The 21,986-nt window shown below is 37.5% G+C and overlaps 1 protein-coding gene across 1 annotated transcript in view; it reads left to right on the top strand.

Moving 5' to 3' along the window:
• Positions 1-21,986, top strand: part of EFHC2 (EF-hand domain containing 2) — a 208,358-nt gene that overhangs the window by 160,316 nt on the left and 26,056 nt on the right. Inside the window, exon 13 of the mRNA XM_049766899.1 lies at positions 6,672-6,764. Within this exon, the coding sequence (XP_049622856.1) occupies positions 6,672-6,764 (93 nt within the window). The remainder of the gene's footprint in view (positions 1-6,671; positions 6,765-21,986) is intronic.

Here is a 21,986-nt window from a genome sequence, read left to right as displayed (position 1 = left end):
GGTGGGTTTTGGTCTCAACACTCACAGCAATGGCTTCTACAGCCCCTTGCAATGGTGTTTGGTGGCAGGGAGGAGACTCTACCCTGCTTCTCCAGTAATAATTTTCATACTAATTTTTTTTAATTTTTTATTTAAACAACATTATTACATACATGATTGTGTTTGGGTTTCAGTTATGTAAAGAACACCACCCATCAACAGTGCAACATTCCCATCATCAATGTCCCAAATGTCCCTCCTCCCCACCCAAACCCCGCCTCTACTCTAGACAGGATTTCTATTTCCCTTGTACATTCTCATTATTAGGATAGTTCAAAACATAGTTATTCTCTAACTAAACTCATCCCTGTTTGTGGTGATTCATGAGGTGAGCTGTAACTTCCAGCTCTTTTCTCTTTTGTGTCTGAAAGTTATTATTGCAAGAATGTCTTTCATTTTTCTTAAAACTCATAGATGAGTGAGACCATTCTGCGTCTTTCTCTCTCTCTGACTTATTTCACTCAGCATAATAGATTCCATGTACATCCATGGATAAGAAAATTTCATGCTGTTTTGATAACTATTGCTTTGTAGTACAGTTTAAAGTTGGGGAAAGTAAGTCCTCCCATATTCTTCTTCCCAATGATTGCTTTAGCTATTCTAGGGTGTTTATTGTTCCAAATGAATTTCAAAAGTGCCTGATCCACTTCTTTGAAGAATGTCATGGGTATCTTTAGAGGGATAGCATTAAATCTGTATAATGCCTTGGGGAGTATTGCCATTTTGATGATGTTAATCCTGCCAATGCATGAGCAGGGTATGTGCTTCCATTTCCGCGTGTCCTCTCTTATTTCTTAGAGCAGAGTTTTATAGTTTTCTTTGTATAGGTCCTTCACATTTTTAGTCAAGTTGATTCCAAGACATTTGAGTTTGTGTGGCACTATTGTGAATGGGGTTGTTTTCTTAATGTCCATTTCTTCCTTATTACTATTGGAATATAGAAAGGCCACTGATTTTTGTGTGTTAATTTTGTAGCCTGCCACCTTGCTATATGAGTCTATTGTTTCTAGAAGCTTTTTCATAGAGACTTTAGGGTTTTCTAGGTAGAGTATCATGTCATCTGCAAACAGCGAGAGCTTGACTTCTTCCTTTCCTATCTGGATTCCCTTGATATCTTTTTCTTGCCTAATCGCTATAGCAAGTACTTCCAGTGCTATGTTGAATAGGAGTGGTGAGAGAGGACAGCCTTGTCTTGTGCCAGAATTTAGAGGAAAGGCTTTCAGTTTTTCTCCATTGAGGACAATATTTGCCTCTGGCTTGTGGTAGATGGCCTTAACTATATTGAGAAAGGTTCCTTCCATTCCCATCTTGCTGAGAGTTTTGATCAAGAATGGGTGTTGGACCTTATAAAATGCTTTCTCTGCATCTATTGATATGATCTTGTGATTTCTATTTTTCTTGTTGTTGATGTTGTGTATTATGTTGATAGATTTACGGATGTTAAACCATCCTTGCATTCCTGGGATGAAACCTACTTGATCGTAGTGGATGATCTTCTTAATGAGGTATTGAATCCTATTTGCCAGGATTTTTTTGAGGATCTTTGCATCTGTATTCATCAGCGATATTGGTCTCTAATTTTCTTTTTATGTAGCATCTCTGTCTGGTTTAGGTATCAAGGTGATGTTGGCTTCATAAAAGCTATTTGGAAGTGTTTTTCTATTTCATGAAAGAGTCTTGCCAGCATTGGTAGAAGTTCCTCTTGAGAGGTTTGAAAGAATTCATTAGTAAATCCATAGAGCCTGGACTTTTGTTTTTGGGCAGACATATGATTACTGTCTTAATTTCCTCAGTAGTAATGGGTGTGTTTAGATATGTTAAATCCTCTTCATTCAACCGTGGAAGATTATAAGAGTCCAAAAATTTATCCATTTCTTCCAGGTTTTCATTTTTGGTGGCATAGAGTTTCTCAAGGTAGTTTCTGATTACCTTTTGGATCTCTACCATATCAGTAGTGATCTCTCGTTTTTCATTCCTAATACGAGTTATCAAGTTTCTCTCTTTCTCTTTCTTTGTTAGTTTTGCCAGTGGTCTATCAATCTTGTTTATTTTTTCAAAGAATCAACTTCTGCTTTCGTTGATTTTTGGATTATTTTTCAGGTTTCCACTTCATTGATTTCTGCTCTCAGCTTTGTTATTTCCTTCTGTCTCCCTATTTTTTGGGTCCTTTTGTTTTTTACTTTCTAATTCTATGAGCTGCGTCATTAAGCTACTCAGGTATGCCCCTTCTTCTTTCCTGATGTGTGCTTGCAAAGCTATACATTTTCCTCTCAGTACCGCTTTTGCTGTGTCTCATAGGTTCTGATAGTTTCTGTCTCCATTGTCATTTGTTTCTAGGAAGGTTTTGATTTTTGATTTCCTCTTTGATTTCATCTCAGACATACTGGTTATTCAGTATTAGGCTGTTTAACTTCCAGATATTAAAGTTTTTCTTCTGTGTCCCTTTGTAGTTCACATATAATTTCAGGGCCTTGTGGTCAGCAAAGGTAGCCTTCAAAATTTCTATCCTCTTATATTATGGAGGTATGTTTTTTGTGCTAGCATGTCATCTATCCTGGAGAATGTCCCATGTACATTAGAGAAGAATGTGTATCCAGGCTTCTGGGGATGGAGTGTCCTGTATATATCCACTAGGCCTCTTTCTTCCATTTCTCTTTTCAGGTCTAGTATATTCTTGTTGGCTTTCAGTCTGGTTCTGGTTGTCCTGTCAAGTGTTGACAATGCCATGTTGAGGTCTTCCACAATTATTGTGTTGTTATTGATATTATTTTTCAGATTTATCAAAAATTTTATTAAATATTTTGCTGGCTCCTCATTCAGTGCATATATGTTTAAGAGAGTGATTTCTTCCTGCTGTACGTATCCCTTGATTAATACAAAATGTCCATCTTTGTTCCTTACAACTTTCCTAAGTATAAAGTTTGCATCATCTGATATTAGTATGGCCCCTACAACTTTTTTATGGGTGTTGTTTGCTTGCATGATTTTCCTCCAGCCTTTTATTTTGAGTCTATGTTTGTTCTGACTATTCAGGTGCATTTCTTATAGACAGCAGAAGATTGGATTGAGTTTTTTGATCCATTTAGCCACTCTGTGTCTCTTAACTGGTACATTTAGTCCATTGACATTGAGATAAAGAATTGTCCTGGGATTTAATGCCATCTTTATATCGAAGTTTGGTGTGTCTGTTGGTCAGTCTTGTCTGAAAGTAGGCCATTTCGTTTTTCTTTTATGAATAGTTTTGAGTCTGTAAGGTTTCTGAGCTGTTGTTGTCTGTGAAACCATATATTGTTCCTTCAAACCTGAAAGTGAGTTTTGCTGGGTGCAGTATTCTAGGCAAAGCATTTATTTCATTTAGTTTTGTCACTATGTCCCACCACTGCCTTCTGGCCTTGAGTGTTTCCAGTCACAGGTCTGCAGTAAATCTCAAGGATGTTCCCTTGAATGTAATTTCTCTTTTCGATCTTGCTGCTTCAGAATTCTGTCTCTGTCTGTGGGATTCGTCATTATGACTAGGATGTGTCTTGGGTGTTTTTTCTGGGATCTCTTTTAGATGGTACTCTTCGGGCATGCAGGATTTGATTGCATGTATTCATTAGCTCTGGTAGTTTCTCTTTAATGATGTTCTTGACCGTTGATTCTTCCTGGAGATTTTCTTCCTGTGTCTCTGGGACTCCAATGATTCTTTTTTTTTTTAATTTTTATTTTTAATTATGAGAACAAGGGTACAAAGAAAGAGGACAAGGTAAAGTTACAGTGGAAGGACAATCACCCATAACATAATTCTCAGAAGTCCCCTTGCTGATATCTTAACTTTGAAATTTCAGCCAAAGAACATTAAGATAAATAAGACAGAATCCATGTACAATTACTTTGTCCCTCAAGTCCCCAGATTGTAACACATTATAATATATCTTAACAGTATACAAGGCAATCTAAAGCCATAAAACTTACGTAACTCCTTAAACATTACAGGCATAGTATTTTCTTACATTTCCATATACATGCATATTAGCTTAAGTTAACCTCAAATTTTAAGTGAGTTCTTTTTAAGGATTAGAGTCAAAGGAGCACAGTAAGAATGGTGTTAGAGTGGCAATTGTTGTTTGCATAGGCCCACCAAAATATGAGGGCCATGGAAAGAAATAACCTTGGCCTAAGTACAAAGAGACCAGACCCCTGAAGTTTCCTGGCACAAGACCAAGTCTAGGCTCCAGGCAAGCTAGATCGTCCAATCCAATACATTGTCTGTAGTGCCAACACACTTTTATTTTTCACACAGTCTCTGTTGTTGGTATCATGTTTCTGTATTAAAGATCCTGGAATCTGCATATCTTACATTGAAGTCAGGACGTGGAGCATCCTCTCCTTTCACCTCACAATCAAAGGGCAATGCAGCGGGCCCTGTCCTGTAAGCAGGTCGTTGTTGTTGTTAAGTCCTCTCAGTGTTAAGGGAAGTCTCTTTTGAGCAGGTCGAAGTCTGAGCAGTGTAGGTCTTCTGTGGTAGAGGATTGCTTCCAGGTGATGTTATAGACCAGCCTGGATGTTTCGTGGATGGCTTTCCTGGTTCAGGGGAGAATGGAATATGCCCTTTCTTCTGAAGCCTGTGCCAGGTCGTTATTGTTCAATGTTCAGGGTGTAAGGTCCCTTTGCACTACAAGATTTGTGTGTTCCAATCTCTATTAGATAGGATCTTATTTGTATTTATACTATTTCCCCATTTTAATGTGCCTATGCAAATAAGAAGCAATGCCACATGGTGTTATTGGCGCATATGGGGGCCATAAGAACAATTACAATGATTCCCATGACATGGTTCAATCATAAGCATTAAACTGGGGGACTCTTCCACCAAAATTCCTTGTTAAACAGTTCAAAAAGAGAAGATAAGAAGTGGTTAGAATCACTGTATAAGACAACATTTAGAAAGAATTATAGCTGTCAGAGAAAAAACACAAAATATTCTAAAGAAATACGTGTCCATTTTATGTATCTTGAAACAGTTTGGGGTTGTCACACACAATGCACAGCTTTGGACTGTGATTACGATTGTACACTACTGAAGTTAAAAAGAGTAAACTAGGTTAGTGATGTTTGAGAGGGGGTTAGAGAGTTAAGGAGTAAAAAAGAGCTTTGTAGGGGTGTGGGAAAGGGGAGAATACAAAATAAACATTCAGTATACGGAAAACATAACATAAGAGTAAGGAATATTCTGAATACATGAAGTACATGAAGTACGCGCGGGGCCCGATTAACCAGGCGTGGCCCTGAAGACCCGCCTGGTGTGGGGGGAATCATGCTCGCCTGGACTAAGGGGTCCTATGGCTAGCTGTCCTGCCCAGAGCCCCCATCATACCAGTCAAAAGCCCACGAAATCCTGGCATGTGGAGTGTTCTGGGCCCAGCCGAGCCTCTGTAGTTTTTGGATGCCTAGGGAGGAATTTCTCACCCCCTCCCCCCAGGGCCCGATTAACCAGGCGTGGCCCTGAAGACCCGCCTGGTGTGGGGGGAATCATGCTCGCCTGGACTAAGTGGTCAGCCCAGGGGTCCTATGGCTAGCTGTCCTACCCAGAGCCCCCATCATACCAGTCAAAAGCCCACGAAATCCTGGCATGTGACTCCAATGATTCTTAAGTTTTTTCTGTTGAGCATATCATAGACTTCTATTTTCATCTGTTCCCATTCTTTGAGTAATTTTTCCATTGTTTGATCATTTGCTTTAAGGATTTTTTCCAATTTCTTCTACTGTATGGAATTGTTATTCATCTCATCTTCCAGTGTACTAATTTCATCCTCAGCTGCTGTTAACCCGTGGGAAAGCTCAACCATGTTTTTCTTTAGTTCATCTACTGAGTTTTTCAGATCTGTTATTTGACCTGAAATTTCAGTTTGGAGTTTTCTGATTTCTATCTTCATATTCTCTTGATTCTTACCCCCCCACACACACACACTCTCTTGATTCTTATTAGTGCTCTCTTCTATACTTTCTTTGAGTTCTTTGAACATCTTCCATATTGCGACTTTAAACTCCTTATCTGAGAGACTGACTAGTTGGTTGGTCATGTTCAAGTCATCAGAGTTGCCATTGTTATTCTCTATGTCTTCTGCTGGCCTGTGCTGTTTCCCCATTGTCACACTTGTATTGTGGGTTTTTCTACGTGTTGTGGTTGTATTCATTGGCTAAATGATGTGCACAGCGGGAAGCGAAGCAGAGCGGCGGTTCTCCTCTGGCTCTACCCTTTCTGGGCGTGTAAGCTCACCTCCAGGGAAGGCTCCAGGGAAGGCGAGCCGTCTGCAGATGAGCCACACACAGGATGAAATCAGGCCGAAAATGGAGCACAGCACAGAAGACAGGCAGATAGGGGTGCTGGTATCTCTCGCTGGGCTGGGGCCCGCTGCCCCTGAAGCATGGGTTCTGAGGTGTCTCTGCAAGATGCGGGGGGCTGCCTCCGAGGCATGCAGGATGGAGGCACCAGGCAAGCTGCGTTCAGCCCTCGCTTGCACTCACACCCACCTTTCATACTAATTTTAATGTGTACATTTTTAGGACAGATCTGTGTTTTCTTTCTTATAACATTTGTTATTTGAATGACAGAAAGTATTTAAAACCCTACTTATTTTGTTTTGATGCAGAAAAAATGTACTACCGTCTAATGATGTAAGAAGATTGTGCAAGGCCCACAGGTTACCTTTCACCAATGATCTTCTAGAATCCTTACTGGCCAGGTAAGTGAGAACTCTGTCTTTCATTGGGATTGTCCTGCCTATTTTTGTTGTGAGGGCTATCCTGATTACATTTACCTTTAATTGGCTACCTTTTCCACCTGACTACTTTCATTCTATTATTGATAAAAAGAATTTATTTAAGCATGACAAAAGCTAGTCATAATTTTGAATATTACATAGCCTATTATTATTTATCTTTTAACCTTAAGACATATGCACATACAAGATCCTGGGGCAAAATGTTGCTTTTTATTTTTTGTAAATATAACATTTAAAGCTCAGGGTAGATTTTTTCAGAGCAGTATTCATAAGTAAATCATAAGTATATCATAAGTAAAAACAGACAATAAAAGACCTATTGTACAGCACAGAAATTATGATGTAACAAAAGGAAAGCACAGACTTTTGACTTCATGGACATCACCCTCGTTGTCATCAAGACTCTGGTCATCCTTTGTGCTTCCTATGGCATTACTCCAACTCTTTCTATGACTTATTTATCTCTATAGTTCTCACATTGAGTGTTGTCTTTTATGCACTGTTATCATTGCTGTGTATACATTTTCTCATTTATTTTGTGAGAACACCTTGGTCCAATCAGAGCTACTGTCCTATCTTATATGAGGATAATGAGATTTAGAAAGAGGAGGTATTTTTTTTTGCGAAGACTATCTTTATTCTCTAGAAGTACAATTATGACTTAACCCCCTATCTTCCGAATGCACATCCTTTCAATTATTATCTGCCAATAGAAAGTATATTCAAATATATTGAAAGTTCTACCTCCTTTCTAATGTTTTTCCCATTCACACTTCTCCATTCCTACTATGTTCACTCTTGTTCTAAACCAAATTTTTTACATTTTCAGTACCATAATTTATAATACTGTTGATCACTGTTTTGTGGAATGCAACATTCCAACACCAGAGTGACTGCTTCTCTCTACCATTGTCTCAGGGTCTCCTCCCAACCTCTTCGCATTCCTCAATCCTTTAGCTATATTTCAGTTGTTTTCAGGATCTTCTCCCCAAGTCTGTACATTTATTAAAAGTAATTTGTAATGGAGCCAGAATGAAAGCAAAGCACATAGCACAACACAGTTGCCTTGCACAAAGCCAACCCAGGTTCGATCCCCAGCATTCCCATATAGTTCTGAAAGTTGTCAGGATCGATTTCTGAGTGTAGAGCCAGGGATAACACCCAAGTGCCACAACTTGTGGCTCCAAAGCAAGACAAAACAAACAAAATAAACCCCAAACCCATAAAACACTTGTACTGAGTTATTGGGGTTTGCAGTACTATTCATTATACTTTTCATGAATACATGATTCTAACACCAGATCCATCACCAGAGAGCCCAGTACCATCCACCAGTGTCCCAGAAACCCCTCCCAACAAACTCCACATTTAAGCTTCCAGTCCAAAGACTTTTGACCATTTGTTGTTCTCTTACTGTTTCTTTTTTATCCCACTTATGAGAAAGGTGTCTTTTTTGTGTGTGGAGTTGGTCACACATAAAGATGAGTGCCTCTAGTGTCCTAAAGTTCCACAAAACTGTCAACTATAGTTTCTAAAGTAATTTTTTAAAGCTAAAGCATTTTTTGGGCCAGAGCAATAGTACAGTATGTAGAGCACTTGCCTTGCACATGGTGTGTTTAGGTTCAGTTCCTGGTACCCCGTCTGGACCCCTGAGCACACCAAGAGTGATCTCTGAGTGAAGAGCCAGGTATAGCTTTGAGCACTACTAGGTGTTGCCCCCAACAAAACATAAAAGAACTAAATCATTTTTAGCAGTATATAAATTTAAAGAATTACTATTATGGATATTTCTGTTCTAATGCATTTTTGAGTTTACATGAATAGGTAACTTCTACAGATGAAAATTAAGAGTGAATAGAATTAAGGAAATTTAAAGGGGATAAATTTGAATTTCCCAATAAAATTACCAAGTATATTTTTTCTAAGAAAGGGAATTTGGCTTTATATTATAAGCTATTATATTATAGATATTGCTTAGGTACCTGCATTAATAAGTAAAAGGTTATAATAAAAATCTCCATGTTTTTAAATAGAAATCACTGGACGTAGGAAATTAAATATAAATGAAAACTTGATTTTTTATTAAAAACATATAAAATCCCTTAGCAAGCTAGGAGTAAACATGCCTTTCTGTTTTGGGAGGAGGGGCCAGGTTCACACCCAGCAGCTCTTAGGAGTTGCTCCTGTATCTACACTCAAATTCTCAAATTACTCCTGACAGTAGCAAACTTGCCACAAAGAGTGGTGGGTGCAGTTAAGGTAGTGATCAGTCACTCTGGACAAGAACTGGATGCTGAAATGGGATATAGTGATATGCATGTCATTTCTTTATTAAAAATATTGCAAACCACAGTTTAAATAAAGAAAAGAGAGAAAGAAAGAGAAGAAAATGCCTATTCCAGAGGCAGGCAGGACACTGGTGGGAGGGAAACTGGGGTTATTGGTGGAAGAAAATGTGCACTGGTAAAAGATGATATACAGTCTATGACTGAAATTCAACCATGAACAATTTTGTAACTGTACTGCTACAATAATTATATATATGATATATATGTATAGATTTATATATTAGAGAGAGAAATTACTCCTGGCAGACTCAGGGGACCAAATAGGATGCTAGGGATTGAAACCAGGTCAGCCACATGCTAGGCAAATGTTCTATCTGCTATGCTATAGCTGCAGTCCAGACATGCCTTTCTTAATGTAGTAGAGGGCAACCTTAAGCACCAGGAGTATTATTCAGCGCCATGTGCTGGGAAGTTTGTTCTGTTCTCTAAAAAAGCTTCTTGAATGCTTCTTGCAATACTGTTTCAAGGCTTCAAATTTACAAATTCCTTACACCATTGTTTGTCCCTTAAGTTCTATATTTTTTTCAAATATGAATGACAATCTTGCTGGATAAAGTATTTTTGGTGAGGTGCTCATTTAGTTAAATTTATATTCTATATCTCTATTTTCTTCTGACTTATAGAGTCTCATCTGATAGATCTGCTGTTAAATCTTATGGGTTTCCTTTGCATGTAAGTTCCCATTTTAATCTTGCTGCTTTGATTTTTTTGTATTTTTTCTTTTGTAATTCAGATCAAAATGTATCTTGGAATTTTTGTAACTGAGATTTTACTGTGACCCGTCATGCCTCTTTTATTTGGTTATTTATATTCCTCAACACTGGCATGTTCTTTTTGTATTTCGGGCCACACTCGACAATGCTCAGGATTTACTCCTAGCTCTGCACTTAGGATTTATTTCTGGCGGGGTTCAGGGGACCATATGGGATGTTGACCATCAAACCCTGAGCATGCAGGTTGGCTGCATGCAAGGCAAACAAACACCTTACATGCTGTATTGTCACTCCAGCCCCAATTCTGGGAAATTCTTAACTATGATTTCTTTAACCATTAGAGCTTCATTTATTTCTTCCTAGTCCTCAGGGAACTTTGAGTATTGTTATATTTTTCATAGAGTTTACCCATAATTCTCTGGTGTGTTATTTCTTTTCTGCTATTTTTTTATGTTCTTATATTTTCTAGAGGATTTCTTTATTTCCATGTGGAGCATTTTGATATTTTCCTTAGCTGCTGTTACTCTGCTTCTCAAGGAGTTTCTAAATGACCTTTTTAAAATTACTTATCATACTCTACATATCTGCTTGTAGTATTCTCATTTTAACTTCCACAATTTCTTATGCTTTGCTGATTGACTGATCATGTCATTATTTCTTGAAATGATTATACATACTCACAATGATGTCACTAAAGTCATTTCTGAGAATTTATAGAGTAGGTTTCACTTATCTTGACAATTAAACATTCTTTGAATCTTATAGTTAGTAGCAATTGCAAATATTTTACTAAATTATTTCAGTATCTATTGTGTGTACCTCGAATTTTGCAATATTTTAGTACCTAATGTTACTATAATTCTAATTAAATTGTGAATCTTTTGAAAGAAGATAATATATTTTAGATTTCTGTACCCTCTCACAAAATAAAGTCTTCAAATGAGAATATAAAAAAAAGGAGAAATTGAAGGAACAAATAAAATTAAGTTATACTTAGTGGTCAAATTGTGGTCTGAGAGCCAATCTAGGTACGCATTGACCTGATCTTATCTTCTAGAGCAGTATTTCCCAGCTAATACCTAATGACTTTGTGTGGGCCTACAAAGTATTCCAAGGGGGCCACAGTACAATAATAGTATTCTTACTATAGGACTGTGGGCACAGGAAGGATACAAGGTAAGAGGGGCCAGAGTAGGAGAAAGATTCAGAAATACTGATCTGATCTATCAGTTCTATTTGCTTTTATTTACTAGCAAGGTAAGTAGGTTTTTCTATTTAAAGGTTCTAAGTAGTAGATGAAGTTGAGAGGCATGGGAAACAGGGTTTTCTAACAGATACCATTCATTATACTACATTTCTAAAACATCTCTTTCTTTTAACTGGTTTATTAAGCTATTCACACATATACTTTATGTCTTGCTACATTCTCCTTCGGCCTTCCTTATTGCTATTTCTTTTTATTAATATATTTATTTAAACACCTTGATTACAAATATGATTGTAGTTGGGTTTCAGTCATGTAAAGAACACCCCCTTCAACAGTGCAACATTCCCATCAACAGTGTCCCGAATCTCCCTCCTCCCCACCCCACCTTCGCCTGTACTCTAGACAGGCTTTCTACTTCCTTCATTCATTCATTTTGTTATGATAATTCTCAATGCAGTTATTTCTCTAACTGCACTTATCACTCTGTGGTGAGCTTCATGTCATGAGCTGGACCTTCCAGCCCTCCTCTCATTTGTCTCTGAGAATTATTGCAAGAAAGTCTTTTATTTTTCTCAAAACCCATAGATGAGTGAGACTATTCTGCAACTAACTCTCTCCCTCTGACTTATTTCACACAGCATAATAGATTCCATGTACATCCATGTATAGGAAAATGTCATGGCTTCATCTCTCCTGATGGCTGCATAATACTCCATTGTGTATATGTACCACAGTTTCTTTAGCCATTCATCTGTTGTAGGGCTTCTTAGTTGTTTCCAGATTCTGGCTATTGTAAACAGCACTGCAATGAATAAAGGTGTGAAGAAGGGATTTTTTATTGTATTTTTGTGTTCCTAGGATATATCCCTAGGTATGATATAGCTGGATCATATGGGATCTCAATTTCCAGTCTTTGGAGGAATCTCCATATTGCTTTCCATAAAGGTTAGACTAAACGGCATTCCCATCAGCAATGAATAAAAGTTCCTTCCTCTTCACATACCCGCCAGCACTACTTGTTCTCATTCTTTGTGATGTGTGCCAATCTGTGTGGTGTGAGATCAATAGTTGTATTGATTTGCATCTCCCTTATGATTAGTGATGTGAAGCATTTTTTCATGTGCCTTTTGGTCATTTGTATTTCTTCTTTGACAAAGTGTCTCTTCATCTTCTCAGCATTTTTGATGGGATTTGATGTTTTTGTCTTGTAAAGTTATGTCAGTGCTATATATATTTTGGATATTAGCCCCTTATCTGATGGGTATTGGGTGAATAGTTTCTCCCACTCAGTGGGTGGCTCTTGTATCCTGGGCACTATTTCTTTGAGGTGCAGAAGCTTCTCAGCTTAATATATTCCCATCTGTTTATCTCTGCTTCTACTTGTTTGGAGAGTACAGTTTCCTCCTTGAAAATGCCTTCAGTCTCAATATCATGGAGTGTTTTATATACCTTATGGTTTCAGGTCTGATATCAAGGTCATTGATCTATTTGGATTTTACCTTCATACATGATGTTAGCTGGGGGTCTGAGTTCGCTTTTCTGCTATTGCTGTAGTAGGGAATAATTTCCAGTTTTAGATCTGAAATCTTTTTCTTTCATGTTGCACCCCATTCATTCAGACCTTTGTCGGTTGGAAGTGTTATCTCCTCGTAAGTGTTCTTTTTTTTTGTTCCTTATCTCGTAATGAAGATCTGTAACTTGTCAGCTGATCCATTAGAATGCAGCCCATTTCCTAATTTGTTTTCCCTGCTTCTTTTAAATAATTAATGGTTATCATATCTTGCCAATTTTACGCTTACTTTATATCCTGCATTCTTGAATCTACTCACTGTTTGGATGATTCTTGTGCAAGATATTTGACCTCCCTCTACCTCAGATTCCTTACCTCTAATCTGAGATAATGATATCTCCATCTTGTTACATCTGAGAATGAATTGAGGTAATTCTAGACAACACCTGGTAATAAGCATTTATTGGAGGCTGATTGGAAGTAGCACCCAGTAACTGGAGGTGAGAAAATTAAGTCAGGGTCAGACCACTCACAATGACATACAAACAAGCTAGGAAGATGCTTATGTCTTACAAAGAAGAAGCATTGTTTATCCAGAAGATAGGTGCATGCTTTTTGTGCATTAAGATTTCTCATCAGGAAGCTGTGAATGTTTATTACATTATATCTTGATGTCCTCAAGGATGAGTTGTCCTGAAAAGTCCAGAATGTGGGAGTGTGGCCTCTGGAGGACCTGCATATTTCTTATCCAATACTAAGGCCAACAAGTCATTAACCTCTCATTCTCTCAGCAGACTGTTTTCTGTCTGACTTTGATTTGACAGTAAAGGCAGAAAGACCATTCTGCATCTTGCCTTGAAGTCATCTCAGTCTCAGACCACATCTGCCTATGAACTCAACTTAGCTTTGAGGAGGTCATCTCTCTAAGCCACTAAGCAAACCATGTTCAGTCTAACTTTGCCTCTAATTGTGCAGTAACCCATCTCCATCCTCAGGGGAAACTTCAGACTAATCAGATTAGAAAATGTCTCATTCCCTTTCCCTCCAATATGCCCTACCATGCTGTGGGTCACATGCTTGATGTTTTGCATCATCTCCACAGATTCCTTACAAAGATTGTCTTCATTCCTAGTGGCCTCCTCAGCCTGCAACTTATATTCATATTCTGAATTCTTATTGCTCCCCACAGACTACACTGAGATGTCCAGAGCCGTGACCAGACTCTGCACAGCCCTCCTGTGGCAGGCTAAACCAGAGCTCTCTAATGTCTGTATTCTCCCATGAGAGGCAGGCATGGAGTATGTTGATTTGTTTCAGTGCACACACTGGTCAAGACTAGTTTTACCTGCTTTGAGATGGAGCTGGGCAGCTGTTGCACAGCTGTATAATCCTGTTTTGTGAATTGAGAGCAGGAATAAGGAAAAATATAACAAGAAGTTAAGTTGCTTGCTTCTAATAAGCAATAGTTCATTCTATATTTCTCCTTATTCTGAGCTCTAGATAAAAATTTCCTCTCAATTTTGTTTATATTTTTCTTGTGATCCAGTGTAGTATTTTGCCTCTAGCATAACCCAAGCATAAATTTAGACTTCAAAGTTTTTCACATTGTTTAGTTCAGTCCCTTTCAGCACAGTGCTATCGTTGCTGGTATGAGGTCATCTTCAGCCAGAAGCCAAGTTCGGGGGACCATGTGGTAGGTCGGGATTCGAACCGCGGTTTGTCCAGGGTAAGCTGCATGGAGAGCAGTCACCATATCCGTTACACTATACTCAATCTCTTTGAGGTCATCTTAGTTGCCATACAAATCCATTTCACTGATGCATATAGCATCAGACTTAAATGGTCTATGTAGTGCTAGATAATAATGAATTATTATTAATATAATAATAAAATGAATTATTATTCATTAATAATAGGAGTGATACTGTATTGATGTCATGCCAAGAGCCTTGGGATATTAGATAAATCCTTGAGCATATTAAAAGGTACATTTTAGTTGATGCTAGGCCTGATTACTTATTTCTTAAGTATAAACTCAGACAGAGGCTTTTTTACTTGAAGAATTTGCTTCAGGTCAAAATGTGTCTCTAATGGAATTAGAATGACAACAATCCAAGATATTCTAAACCTTTGTTTCTGTCTGACCCCAAAGGGTTTGAGAATATGGTCTCATTCCAATTAGCAGCAGTAGTGACTTTTTTAGAGCTGGCATGTTACATAAGAGAAAATATGACCTTAGTATTTTCTTCAGATACCTGACTCTGAAGTCTAGTCATGCTGGCCACGTGATCCTGGTAAACTGATTCAGTACTCTGATTCTTTGTTGGAATAATAATGGTGACTCAATACTAATAATCAATAAAATCTAGCTCTAAAATCATTAAGAGGAGGAGAATTTAGGTCATTCCTTTTGGTGTTCCTTGTGATACTAGAGAATAAAAAGTATTTTCCTTTCACTGTGACCTTCTGAAACAAGATACATAATAATTACAAATTTAGTGCCACATTTCCCCAGAAGCTTTTTCCAGGCTGAAAATTGATAGCTGATTTTTGGGCCCTATCAAGAGACCTGGTGCCTCATCTAGAAATGTCATTTAAAATACAAATAGTTAACAGGGATTTAAAATCACCTCATTATCTTCTCCCAAGTTTTTTCTCTCCCCACTGCATCCCAAAGAATACAGAGGATTTCACCCAATACCTTGCTGCCAGTATCAGACTAAATTCAAAGGCTTGTTAGAAAGTCCTTGCAGGGCAAATATTAAGTGATGCAGCTAATTCTGTTACCAAGTATTTAGTACACTTGGAGGTTTTCACAGAAAAACCCTCTTCTCCCTCCAGCGTGCTCTCTACATTTTCTTTTTTGCTCTTTACCAAAATATATATTTGGGAGATGATGGCTTCACAACCATAGGTGCTCTGGTTTATGTCTGCTTCTGTGTTCAGGGATCGCACTACAGCATAGGTCGTGCCAAAGCAAAGCACCTTACACAATGTATTATCTTCAGGTCCCAAGAAAATGTTTAAAATTCAAAACCATATGGCTCAATAAAACATTGACTATTGAACATTTTTTTGGCAGCTGTGATCCTCCTCTCTCAGATCTTGCTGCCAGGATTATTCTAAATTTAAAGACCTTCCTATCTAGAGATAACTGGAGTTTGTCATTGGCAACTTGAGCAGTGCCATTCACCATCTCTTGTGATATCACTCTACGCACCCACCATATTTCCAACCCCAGGTGAACAGGTCTGATGCAGGGCAGCCGTAAAGAATTAATAAACCAATCCTGTCAGGAGAGAATCATGAAGTTGTTTGGCTTCTAACATTGGGATCTCCTCAGGATCTCCAAACTGATCTTTTCTTTAACTAACAGTACAAATACAACCAGGCAGGGGAGGGTCAAGTGAGATCCAGGTCGACTTTTACATATCAAAGGTGTAGGTGAAAAGGAAAGAGGAAGTTGGGGAATGCCTTTGTTTTGGGTAAAAGCAGGGTGTTGTATAACAATCTCTCTGTGATTAATGTGATAGTCAGAGCTTCATTCTTTCCTTGAATCTAATCTTGAAGTATCTCTGTAAACAGAACTGCATCAGAAATATGTTTTATTGTGCCCTTCCTTCCTTTTCACCCTGGCATGAAACATGCCTGCTACTGTAATGATGAGCTGTCCTTCACAGCAGAGAGGAAAATATAGCTGTCTCTCTGCCTATTATTTCCACAGACGGTGAAACTATTCATCATTGCTAGGAAGGGAGCAAGATTATAATTCAAAATGAAATGACACATGAGACACCTGTATAAGACTTCCCACCTAACAGGACATTGGGAAACATGCTTGGAGATTATTATTATTTAGACAATTACCAGAGAATGTGCCTTCCCTTTATCTTCCAAAAACATATTCCTTCATTGTGTAAGGTAGGAAATGGGGGCTTGCCCAAGCAACAAAGGGATAGAGAAGAATTTATGGAGGTTTAGGAAAATAGTTTAGCACTGTGAACTCAGACCCTTAATATAATGAGGCTTACTCTTTAACAGGTTAAAACAATTAAAAGGTAAAATTAGCACTGCCCTTTAGGCAGTTTCCCACAATGACTATGCACTGATTCCAATAATGTTGCCATAGATTTCTTTAGAATCATCTACTCAACTTTTTCTAAAGAATCTCTGTCCAGAGTGGTAAAACTTTTTCCTTTGACCTTGGATCAGAGTCTTATCAAGAGTCAAATGTCACATGGAAAGATTGAAGTAGAGGATTCTATTGGGCAGTCAGGATGCTAACATGTGTGATGAGAAATACAGCATGACCTTAAAATAAGAAAAATTATTTTATGTATGATGTGTTCTATATGGATGATTTGAAATATTAGATATGAGAAATCTTGATGTATAGTCATGAGACAGGGGCCTCCAGGATGGTGACTGGAAAGATAATATTCAATTGTATATATAGACACTGGGCTACTTATTTTTACTCTCTTATAGTCAAGTCTTTCTCCATTTTTTTAAATTCTATTAAGTCCATTGTGAATTACAAGTCTTTCACAGTTTTATTTCAGGCATATAGAGACAGTGAATTTGGGCCATTTCCACCCCCAGTATTGACCTTCCTCCCTCCTTCCACCATAGTTCCCAGCATGCAACCCATATCACCTTTCTTAGTCCCCCTGAACAGGTACATTTTTGTGTTTAGCTTGTTACAGTTTGGGTCTCTTGATTCTATTGTCTTTGACTATGGCTTGGGCATTTAGATCTGACATTTGTTTTACTTAATGCTCCTGAGACCACTTGGCTCCTGAGTCCCGTTTACTTTTTTCTTTCTTTTCTCTATTTGTAGAAAGATACATAAATATGAGGCAGAGCAAAATAATTCAAGTTCTAAGGTTCTTTGTAAAAGGTAGGAGCCTCTATCTAGGAGATATGAATAAAATTTAAAGAAAGAAAAACAAAAACATAAAAGGTGGCAGTGGACCTATTATGCTAGCAGTCTAGGGGGTGAGGGTGAAGATACAGGATGCATGCTGGGAACTATTTTGAAGGAATGTCAACACTGGTGGTGAGAACGGCTCCTATTCACTCTCACTATGTTACTGAAATACAACTGTGAAAGACTTGTAAAAATTTTTTAAAAAATTAATAAAAATATTTTTGCGTAGGTGCAGCACATATTGGTTGAAATTAGAAAAAATTAGGAATTAAAAGTTTAAAAATTTAGGAAGTAAAATTAAAAAATTAATAAAATTTAGGAAAATGATGGGGGAAATTAGAAAAGAATTTTTTTGGCCTAATAGATACAGGGTGCCTCCATCCATGAAGTATACTGTCATAAGATCGACTACAGGTTCCAAGCATGTTGGTTATCCTATCTTAAAGTCTTTATGATCCAAGGGGAAGTTCTGTTCAATTGTATTTGTCAAAGTCAGTCTCTTCTGTAATTAGAAATCTTGGTTTTTGCACAGACCCTAAGACAAAGCCTAGGGTAAAATCTTTTTATATGGTCCCAGTAAAAGTTCTGTTGAGTCTCTGTTATCATAGTCATTCTTCTGTAATTAGAGATCTTAACTGCTTCTCCTGGTTACCTTCTCACATTCTCATCTATCAAGCATAATATATAAAATACCTGTTATAAACGCAAATGATGATGTGAAAAGTATCACTGTATCAATGATCTAGGGCTAAAAAGCCCTGTGCAGAATTATGGAGCATGGAAGAGTAGGATATTAATTCCATTCAACATGTACCCCCTGGTTAATAATGTTCCTTGCTGTCCAAATCTAAATTATAAAACTTATTACCTTGAAGAAGGTATAATATAATCAAGGATAATCATTGACTTTTCACACTTAACATTTTCATTTATATCAATTAAAAGTTGTTCAAAAATGAAAAATAAATCATTCTAAGTAGCTTATTACACCAACCTACTCTGACCACAGCCTTTCCCACATCACAGACCCAACCATACATTTCAGGCCTTTTAGCTTCCTTTGCAAGCATTGCATACCACATACATCCCACTATTTTTATATTTCTAACATTCTGATTTTACTACCAACTTCCTGTTACAATGTTTGAGAATTTAGCATAATATTGATTCCCATAACTGTTCTTTCTGAAAACTCTTAGTTTCTTCTGTATTCCTGATGTTCTATAAGTTAATGATGGTGCCTTGAATTATGTGTGTTTGTGTGTGAGAAAAATTCTATAGTTTCACTGTTACTCGTTTATGGTGGCTTCTAATCTAGAGATTGCCCTGTAATTCTGAGAAATTTTCTATTAAATTTTAAGTTATTTCCTCCCCTCCAATTTATTTTTCTCTTATGAGAACTTCTGCTTATTAAAACGTTGGGATCCTGAACTTGGGTAATTTCTCTCAAATTTTACTAAGGGATATTTTTCAACTTCATATTATCTACTGCACACTAATCACTTTTATCTTGTGTTTTGCTCCAAGAACATATTTTTATTCTGAGTGCTTTCTTCTAGTATTGTTTTTATAGGCATCTTATATCATGTTTTCCCTCTGCTACCTAAATTGCATTTGTTTCTCAATTCCTTTCTTATGCTGGTGCTCTTTGAATTCTAACCTAAATAGTGGAAATTTGGGGGTATTGGGTATTTTTGATTGGTTGATTTAACTTCATTGACCATAAATTAAGTCTCCTCCTCACTTTTATTACTTAGAACTCAGAAGTTTATATCTGGAAATCTCTGGGGTACCATTCAAATAATTAAGGGGATAATACTATATCTCATACTCAGGTTGGGGGAAATTGGGATAGGAGAAAGAAGAACTTAAGCATGGGTACTGGTGTTCTTTAAACACTGTAGGAAGGTGAAGGTAACGAAGAAGCCCATGATCAGTGTATAATGCTCCTTTCTCACCTCAATTATGATTCATCTCAATAAAAATAGAATTTTTTAGTTTTTTTCTCATCTTTAATAACTATGATTGCAAACATTTTGTACTTGGTTTCAGTTATATAAATAAAAATATAGAACAACCCCTCCTTCACCAGTGCAGTATTCTCACCACTAATGCCCTCCATCTCCCTCCCCTACCCCTTGCCTGCCTTCAAGAAAGGCATTCTATTTTTTTCACTCATTACCATTGTCATGGAAGTTGTGTGTAGTCATTTCTACAACTGAACTCACTACTCTTTGTGGCAAGTTTCATATCATGGACCAGAACTTCCAGCCCTCATCTCGATTATCTCTGTGTATTATAACAATGTTTTTTTACGTTTCTGAAAACCTTAAGATGAGAGACACAATTCTGTGTCTACCTCACTCCTTCTGATTATTTCACTCAGCATAGTAGATTCCATCTCCATCCATGTATAGCAAAATTTCATGACCTTATCTCTTATCATGGCTGCATAGTATTCCACTGTGTATATGCACTACAGTTTCTTTTTTTTTAATAATTTTTATTTTGACCAAAGTTGATTACAAATCTTTCACAATAATATTTTAGGTACATAGTGACATTGAATCAGGGGCATTCCCACCACCAATGTTGTCCTCTCTCCACCCCTATTCCCAGCATGCATCCCATATCCCCCTCCGTTGCCCCCCTGCCCTGGGCTGCTAGTATAAGTGGTCCCCTCTGTGTCTAGATTGTTTTAGATTGGGTATTGATTCTGTTGTCATTGTCTTTGGATTTGGTGTTTAAATCTGATCATTTTTTATTTCTACTCAATAGCCATACGACTGTTTGGTCTTCTTACCCTCCATTATTTCCCCCTCATTTTATGAGCCAGATCGATATGGTTCAAGTTATGTGGTTCTATTTGAAGGAAAAAAGAAAAAAGGGCAAATTCAAGCAAGCAAAAAATGGGAGGAGTCCTTCTAGAGGCTATAAATATCAATTTAGGAAAAGAAAGGGGAAATGAAAAAAAACTTAACAACAATATTAAAAAATCAAACAAACAAATAAACCTAAAAGCACCACAGCAATAAAGACAAAAATCAAACAACCATGGCCCTGAAATAAAAAAAAAACAAAGCAAAATACCCAAACAACAACAATAACAAAATATTAATTTGTGCTTCTCTCCTTGTTTGCATAGGCACAGTAAATATTGGGGAGATTAGAAAGGGAATTACCTTGGCCTAAGAGATACAGAGTTTCTCTGCCCTTGAAGTATACTTTCATGGGAATAACAACAGGCTCTGTACATGCTCTTTTATTCTCCCCTAGGTCCTTTTGTGGTGTTTGGAAACATTCTGCTTAGTCACGGATGATAAAATCAGGCCTCTGTAACTAGAGATCTTGGTTTTTGAACAGGTGATAAGATGGAGTCTTTTTTATGGTTTTAGAAGTTCTGTTCCATCATGGTTGTTTTAATCAGTCTTCTGTAGTTGGTGGTTTTGGTTTTTGCCCCGATCCTAGGACGAAGCCTAGGACAGAGTCTTTCATTATGTTTCCAGAAGTTCTGCTCAGTTACAGTTGTCTCAGTCAGACCTCTGGAATTAGAGATCTTTATGTACTGCAGTTTCTTTAGCAAATCATATGTTGTTGTACATCTGGATTGTTTCCATATTCTGGCTATTGTAAATAGCATTGCAATGAATAAATGTGTGCAGAAGGCAATTTTGTTGTGTCTTTGGTTCTTAGGATATATCCCTAGGAGTGGTATTGATGGATTGCATGAGAGCTTGATTTTTAGTTTTTTTAGAAATGTTCATATTGTTTTCTTTAAAGGCAGAACAAGATGGCATTCCCAGCAGCAATGAATGAGAGTTTTTTTCTCCCCACATCCCCACCAACACTGTTTGTTCTCATTCTTTGTGATGTGTGCCAATCTCTGTGGTGTGAGGTGGTACCTCATAGTTGTTTTGATTTGCATCTCCCTGATGATTAGTGATGTGGAGCATTTTTTTCATGTGCATTTCGCCATTTGTATTCCTTCTTTATCAAATTGTCTGTCCATTTCTCCCCCCCCCATTTTTATGGGGTTAGATGTTTTATTCTTAACTTCTGTTAGTATCTTGTATATCTTAGATTTTAGCCCCTTATTTGATGGGTATTGGGTGATTTGTTTCTCTCATTCTGTGGGTGGCTTTTGTATCCTCATCACTATTTCTTTTGAGGTGCAGAAGCTTCTCAGCTTAATGTAGTACCATCTATTTATCTCTGCTTCCACTTGTTTGGAGAGTGCTGTTTCCTCCTTGAAGATGCTCTTAGTCTCAATGTCATAGAGTGCTTTACCTATGGTTCCTCTATATACATAATGTTTTCAGTCTGATATCAAAGTCTTTAATCCATGTGGATTTGACCTTAGTGCCTGGTGTTGGATTGAGGTCTGAGTTTGCTTTTTAACATGTGGCTGACCAGTTTCCGTGCACCTCTTGTTGAAGAGCTTTCCTTTCTCCATTTTACATTTCTAGCCCCTTTAT

The sequence above is a fragment of the Suncus etruscus genome, chromosome X, assembly GCF_024139225.1.
Source record: "Suncus etruscus isolate mSunEtr1 chromosome X, mSunEtr1.pri.cur, whole genome shotgun sequence".
Taxonomy (NCBI): domain Eukaryota; kingdom Metazoa; phylum Chordata; class Mammalia; order Eulipotyphla; family Soricidae; genus Suncus; species Suncus etruscus.
The sequence above is the reverse complement of the archived record's forward strand: the minus strand, read 5'-3'. Positions and strand labels throughout refer to the sequence as shown.